The 7,570-nt window shown below is 36.6% G+C and overlaps 1 protein-coding gene across 2 annotated transcripts; it reads right to left on the minus strand.

The window, feature by feature from the left end:
- Nucleotides 1-2,735: 2,735 nt before the first annotated feature.
- Nucleotides 2,736-6,285, minus strand: LOC110693267 (E3 ubiquitin-protein ligase RMA3-like). Of its 2 annotated transcripts, none has more exons than XM_021870428.1 (2): nucleotides 6,036-6,285; nucleotides 2,736-3,705 (listed from the first exon to the last, which is right to left on the minus strand). In XM_021870428.1, exon 2 carries the CDS (start codon nucleotides 3,701-3,703, stop codon nucleotides 2,978-2,980), a length of 726 nt encoding a protein of 241 aa, XP_021726120.1. In that variant the 5' UTR covers nucleotides 3,704-3,705; nucleotides 6,036-6,285; the 3' UTR covers nucleotides 2,736-2,977. The 2 variants fall into 2 exon arrangements, with proteins under 2 accessions (XP_021726120.1, XP_021726119.1); XM_021870427.1 differs by having other exon boundaries at nucleotides 2,736-3,735.
- Nucleotides 6,286-7,570: the final 1,285 nt, after the last annotated feature.

Genomic DNA, 7,570 nt, shown 5'->3' on the forward strand with positions numbered 1-7,570 from the left:
TGGAGGTCGTTTTTTTGTTTTTTTTTTTACTTTTTTTTTTTAATTTTTTTTAAAAAAAATTGAGGGGACAGTTGTCCCCCCATGTCACTTAATTGGGTCCGCCACTGCTCACTTTGCTTCTAGAAAATTGAAAAAAATAAAAAAACCACTAATAGTTTGATGCATTAGTTGAGTAACTCGATCTTAGTCAATAATAGTATGATACTCCGTATTATATAGTGTGCATGATTATAATCCTATGAATTCTTCATTAAATTACAGTAAAATTGCAATTATTTATAACAAATTATATCATGCTATATATTTGACTTTGATATTAATCCCAAATTAATTAATGTCATCCGTAGTTTTTTTTTTTAGGAGAGCGCAAGAATTCAAACTCTACAATAACAATAGCAACTTATGCTATTTGACTTTGATGTGGATCATGGATGAGACAAAAAAATAAGGAGAGGGAAGTGAGAATTATAATAGGAGGTGGTGGTGTGACGTGTAGAAGAAGGTGGACACGTGAGAGTTTGCATGAGTACAACACACCAAGCAAAAGTACAACACACCAAGCAAAAAACAAAAAGAATAAATTAAAAAAATTAACAAAGGCACTTGGGGTATGAAAGGAATTATTGCAAGTCAATATAATGTACACATGCCCTTTTTACTCAAACCATGTTTTCTCTTTTTAGAATGTTATAGATAATGCACCAGTACTTTTCCTTCAGGAAACAAACAATAGGCATATATAGTAGTATAGTAACTTCTATCAACTTTGCGATCTTGAATTTTTGATACTTTTTGTAATATTGAAAACATAATTATTTTACAAACCACAATTTTTCGTTCCCTCTAGGTTTTCTTCTTGAGAGCGTTTTTTGGTTCCCTCTAGGGTTTCTCGCTTAGGAGGGTTTTCCTAGCCTTCATTGCTAGGTTATTTCAATATTTTTTAAAGGTTTTCCTTCTCTCTTCTCCCTTTTCTCTCCATCTCTACCATCTCTTTCCTCTTGGTCTCAGTTGTGAATTTTTGTAGGGGCTTCCACTGGTGTTCTTACCGATGGTAAGCCCCCAAAAACCTTTTAATTGCTTTCAATAAATAAATCTCATCCTTGAGATGATGATTTTTCTCTTGACTTTATTTTCTTTTTATGTTTGTATGGCAAAAATTGAAGATCTAGGGTTTCATAATCTCTACAAGAATCCGGAGGACCACATGAGTATTTACTCAAACGACTATGCATCAGTGGATTTCAAGCCGAATAAGTGCGAACTCACAGATTGTATTGCTCCAGATGAAGTTTTTTATTAAGGCGATTGTTAATCAAATCTATGATGTATTTAGTTTTAAGGTGTGTACTTGTGTTGAAATTCTTGATTTCTTAGGAATTATATGTAAGTGCCGTTTGGCTATATTTTATTAATGAAACCCCTTTTTCTTCTTGTCAAATAAAAAAACATAATTATTGTAACAACCCGGTAATGACATGGTCTCTAATGTGACTTGATGAAGAGTTGATAATAGCCGATAATATAGTGAGTGATAGTGACCCATGAATGCATAATACTCCCTTCATTTCTGAATACTCACAATAGTATAGTGACACTAACCCGTAAATCCATAATACTTGAATACTCACAATAGTTTGACTTACATATGTTCAATGCACAAGTTTAACCTTGAATATATACAAAAAAATATAAATAAAATGAATATTTGAAAATATATATTGAAACTATACAACAACATATTACACAATTAAATATGATTATTATTATATTACTCGTAGTAATAATATGTAGTCAAAATTATACGCATATATGAGTAGTTTTACAATCAAACTGTTGCTAGTATTTAAGAACGAAGGGAGTACAAAATCGACAATGACTTAACAATGTTCCAAATATACCCAAACTAATATGACCCGATGAACTTGAACCCATTATAATCCTTCTAAACCTGATAACGTGACCCAAGTCAACCAGATTCAAATCTAACCCAATCTTAGTATAAACCACTAGTTTTCATAACCAACTCACCGACCTAATGAACTTGTATTAACCTAGCTCATTTAAAGTTAAACTGCTGCTAGTATTCCAGAATGGAGGGAGTATTCTATAGATTGATATAGATATAGCATAGTAAAACCGATAATGAACTACGAAGTAACAGTGTTCTAAATATACCCAAACTAATATGATCTGATGAACTTGAACCCATTTTAATCTGTCTAAACCTAATTGCATGACCTGAGTCAACCGGATACAAATATGACCCAACCTGATTATAAACCGCTAGTTTTCATAACCAACCCACCAACCTAATGAACTCATTTTAAACCAGCCCATTTAAACCCAACACCCCAACCCCGCCATAAGTCCAAGCTCAATATAAACAAGCTAACCCCGTTTACTAACTGATATATCAACTGAAACCAAATATGTCCACCCAATTTGAAATCATGCAAAAACTAATTAAACTAACCCACCAACCAATTGAACTCTTTTCAACCCAACCCAAAACCGCTACTGCATAAAATCTTCTTAAATTGAGAGGTTAAGAGAAAATTGGAGGCTAAAATCTATTTTGACGAGTATTTATTGAGATCATTGTGAACCCTTTTATTAATGATTACTTCCAGACAGAGGGAATGCAGAGTAGTTTACTAAAAAGTGAGTGCAGGCACAATTCCCTCAAATGAAGCAGGAACTATTGACCTCAAAAGAGCACAAAACCATGAGAGGGATTACAGATAGCAGTAATTTATTCAATGGACAGTATTATTCACAACCAATATTCAAATGAAAATTTTTGCAAAGTTCGCTTCCAGAACCAGAGACACCCTGCAGTACATTGGAATGATTGGGAGCATTACGAACTCCTGATCCAAGCTCATCTTACACTTCCTTTCTAAGAGATTCAACAACTCCATAACGAGGAGTGGTAGTATTATACAATCTTTACAGCTATACAAAAAACTCACATTTTTCAGAACAGAAGCAGGCATAAGACTACACAGCACAAAAGAAACTTTGAAACTCTGTCAAGGGACTTGTCTAGCTGCAGTTCTTGCCTCCGCATCCGAGGATTGTTATGCCCAACAATAGCATAAGAATTTGAACGAGGGGAGGTGAATAAGTTGGTACCTGTGCTTCCAAGCATCCTTGTGTAAACCAACTCTCCAAGTAATCCAATTGTGGGATTAAGAATCCCAGCCATTGTAGGACTCACATAATTCGACGATGATATTGAGGCATATCGGAACTCTGGGTGTTGTGATTCGAATGGGTTTGATGGAAGATGTTGACTTGAAGGAGAATTTGCTGCAGGTCTAGGAGGTATAACATCATGTTGAGACTTCCTAACCTCATCTTCACTGCGGGAGGGGCCATGGCAATAAAGGGGAATCAATGAAGTTTGTGAGATGTTTGCCTTACAGACAGGGCAAGTCTTCTGTTGAGTTGGCTGTGAAGAGGAGCTTTGGACATGGAGCCACTTGAAAATACATGCCCAGCAGTAGAGGTGACCACAGAGTGTGACAACAGGATCATGAGCCAAGTCAAAGCATATATTGCAGTCAAAAGAGCCTTGACTACTTTCAGATTCTGCGGGTGGTGCTAGTGCTACATCAGAATTACACGTTTTATTTACCATTGCATCTCTGCTCGATTGGCGCTCAGCAGCATATTCTTGGAAATTATGAATCAAGTCCATTCCTATTAAGATAGATGGTAACCTTCAATTAGCTAATGAACAGGAAAAGATGTGTTAAGACAGAATTTCATGCAAGATCAGGATAGAGGGATTATGATACAACTTTCAATCAAAGTAATGGCTGAACGGACTGACTTAGTGATGTCTAGAATAAGGATTATTGATGGAAATTAACATGATGGGAAAACACCATTTACATCGGTATAACAAGAAAGAAACCTTAAACACGTACATTCCATGTAGCATAGACATTCTCAAAGACATGGCCAGATGGCCTAGAATAAGTAGGCAGGTGCTAAAGTTGTCTAGCTTAGGTCGTAAAAATACATCTAGCCCAAGGTAATTTGAGACGTTAGCGACAAAGCAGATACAGAATCTAGCAACATAATGAGCTTGTCCTAGCATAGATATCAAAAGATGAAACACAAAGTTTAAAGTTGGTTTCATGGATAACAAGCCAACCAGCTGATTAAATGAAGCATATACTTTAAACATAGATAAAGAGGAGACTTCTTATCAAGCATCATACAAACTGCACTCTACTAAGACGGCTCAAAAAATAAAGGCTAACAGTTCCAGAGACATTTGGGTAAGTTTTAATTCTAGAGCTCAAGTCCTAACTATAACATATCAAAATTAATGTTGTATAGTAACTCAACACCATCATAAATCATAATGATAAAAGCCAAGCACTGGCAAACTTCAGAAAACATCTGAATAAAATCCACAAGAACCAAACACGTCAACCATTATTAAGTTGGATAGAGTTGAACAGATAATTTACAGCCCTTGTAAACATTGGTACTTCAATTTAATGCACTGCAAATATCGTATTGACACACTTATACTCTATAAATCAGGCCTGTAGAACAGGACCCATAATGAAGTTTTCTGTCTTAGCGCAAAAGTTAATTCAGGTAGCAATCTTAGACCTTGAATGAATATTGAAGTTTTACATTGATCCCAAAAAGGTTATAAGCCAAATGATAGTACAGGATAGAAAGGATCCTACAGCTAGCAATGTGCCAGTGTCTTGGGAGGTGATTAGAAAAGGTAAATAAATCAAAATTATGTAAATCAAAAGCGCTCAATTTAAATAAAAGTACTCCAGAGAATCAGGAAAGTCTTATTCTCTCACCTCAATTATGCATTGGTTTCCTTTAGGAGGTATTTGGTTCACAGATAAAAGGGAAAAAAAAAAGAAAAAAGAAAAAAAAAACCATGAAAATTAGGGGGCAGGTTATGGAATGAAGGACAGGAGGAAGGTAAGGGATACAAAGAAAAAATGTGCACTAGAAATACCTCTTCATAATCCAGAGAAGTATAGGGATACTAATATTCTTAGGCTGAAAATATTCTCGCCTCTTCATAATCCAGAGAAGTATAGGGATACTAATATTACTAGAAAAGAACATTCGTTCCAGCCAAAAACAGCCTTAATCTTCACTAATAGAACTACAACATTGTGATCACAGCGACATTTAGTGAAACTTAAACGCCTAACAACACACAAAAAACTTCTTCAGTCATAGTTAACCACACTGTAACCGAAAATAAAAATATAAGTACAACTTTATTAGCATGCCCCTTCGCTATGTTAAATGGTCTCCAAATCATCATAATCCCTTGTTGCATTCTTCTCACCTGCATTCGACTATACCCTAATCAAATTGTTTCTATTCTGTCAAACATATTCTGAAACATTTCTACACTGATTAAATCAATCAGATACACCAATCATGAGGAATGAGATACATCATACATGAACAAGCCACAACAATTAACACTTTCAACAGCTGAAAGCTGGCCTAATGGCAGCGGAATCCATCTTTTAATTCATTTCCTCCGCCCACCTCTAAATCCTTGTCAAGCGATTCGCCTCTCGAAGAAAATATGCACTACAATTTACTTCCTCTATACCACATTGCACTTTCACTCACAAGTTTAATTCAGCTTGCAAACAACAAATCACATAGACAGTTCTCAATTTCTAAAAGGTACAAAATACACTAAAAGGAACATCAAAAGGTGTTAATCTCTTCATATTTGTCAAACCCAGAAATCTCATTTCCCTAAATCGCTGCTTTAGCGTCAATATTCATGTAATAAAGCTAAAATCAAACATTTTCAAAGGAAATTTTAACCCAAATCAAACATAACTTCTGCAATTCACTTAATAAAAGTATATCATCAAGCATTCAATAAATTTTAGAAAAAATGGTATTTACTATTATGCATTCAATAAATGAACAACAGTTACAAAAACCAGATAGGAATTTACCAGGAAATTACAGGGAAATTAAAGTCAATACGAATATTTAAAAAAATGTACCTGTAATAATCTGGCAAATGGGTTTCAACTGGGACAGATGAAAATATCTGATTTTTTTTTTTTTTTCAATTATTTGGGGAAAAAGAAAATATCTTAATTTAGATAAATGGGGATTGAGAAAAATGGAGATAGAATTAAGAGATTGGAGAGAGAAAGAAGGAATCTAAAGAGTAATGAGCACCGTTTATGCCGCGTAAAGCGGACATTTTTCCAAAGTGAGCCAATTTTGGCAAATATTAACCAAAATGGTTGCGTGGCAAAAGCATTTACCAAACTAAGCTTCCAGGATAAAACGCTGTCTCGGTCAGCGTTTTATGCCTGGGTTTTTTTTTTAAAAAAAAATCAACCTAAAAACGCTGTCTGGGACAGCGTCTTTGTTGTTGACCTTTTTTATTAAAATTTTTGTAATTGCCTTTTATTTATAAAAATGTTTTTTAAAAACAAAAACAGTTATACAAAGACGCTGTCCCAGACAGCGCTTTATGTACAAACTTCCTTGTACCTAAAACGCTGTCTCAGACAGCGTCTTATTTTCAACCTAAAACGCTGTCTGGGACAGCGTTTCTCTGCTGGTGTGCAAAACAGCAGCAGAATCAGCCTTTTGCCACTGATCTGCCACTTTCTTCTGCCCCCACCCACCACCCCCTGCCATGATTCTTGCCACCACAATCCACCAACAACCCCACCACCGACCACCATCTGCCACCACTTTTGACCTCCAACAACACTTCAACCAGCTCCACCACCAACCCCAACCATTCAACAACCGTCGATAACCACCCACCACAACCAACAACACTAAAACCACCATGAACAACCACATTAACCACCACGGGCCATCCTTTCTTCCCCATTTTCGACTATGGATTCCAAATGTCTGTTGTTTAATGTACATTAGCCCTGAAGGATCTATTTTGACTAACATAAATCCGATTTGGATAAATAAGCAAACAAAACTTCAAAACACAAACAGATTCATTCAACCAGCATGTCTTATATTGAATGCAATCGTTATATACAGCATTCCAGGAAAAAGGACAAAACAATGATACAATACGTTCACTACTCATCAATTTGGTGTAACCCTTCCCTAGCCTCACTGTCGTCCCTTCGTCTTGGACGACGCCGAGTGTAATGGTGAATGGTGGTGAATGGGTTCCGGCGCGGGGGGGGGGGGGAGTGAGCTGGCTGGACGATGCGTCCTCCTGGGTTTTGAAGGGTGCAGAACTGTGGAAGATGTACTCCTCTGCCTCTGTGTGCGACGTAGGATCACCTCCACTGCTACTCTGGACGGGGTCGAACCGCGAATGGATGGAGTGACCATCATCACCGTCCCGCTGTTGGATGAGATGACCGTGACCATGTCTGCGTAAGGAAGTCGCGGACATATCTCGCATCCGCTGGACCTGGGCTCTGGTGGGTCCGTCTGTAAGGGCGAGGGACAGTGCATCATACATCGCCACCATATCCGCCGCCTGTAGTAATCATCGATCAGTCAAGTACATGATATTTAAAAAAGTTAAAAAATGAGGATG

Source organism: Chenopodium quinoa, unplaced genomic scaffold (genome assembly GCF_001683475.1).
Source record: "Chenopodium quinoa cultivar QQ74 unplaced genomic scaffold, ASM168347v1, whole genome shotgun sequence".
Lineage (NCBI taxonomy): Eukaryota > Viridiplantae > Streptophyta > Magnoliopsida > Caryophyllales > Amaranthaceae > Chenopodium > Chenopodium quinoa.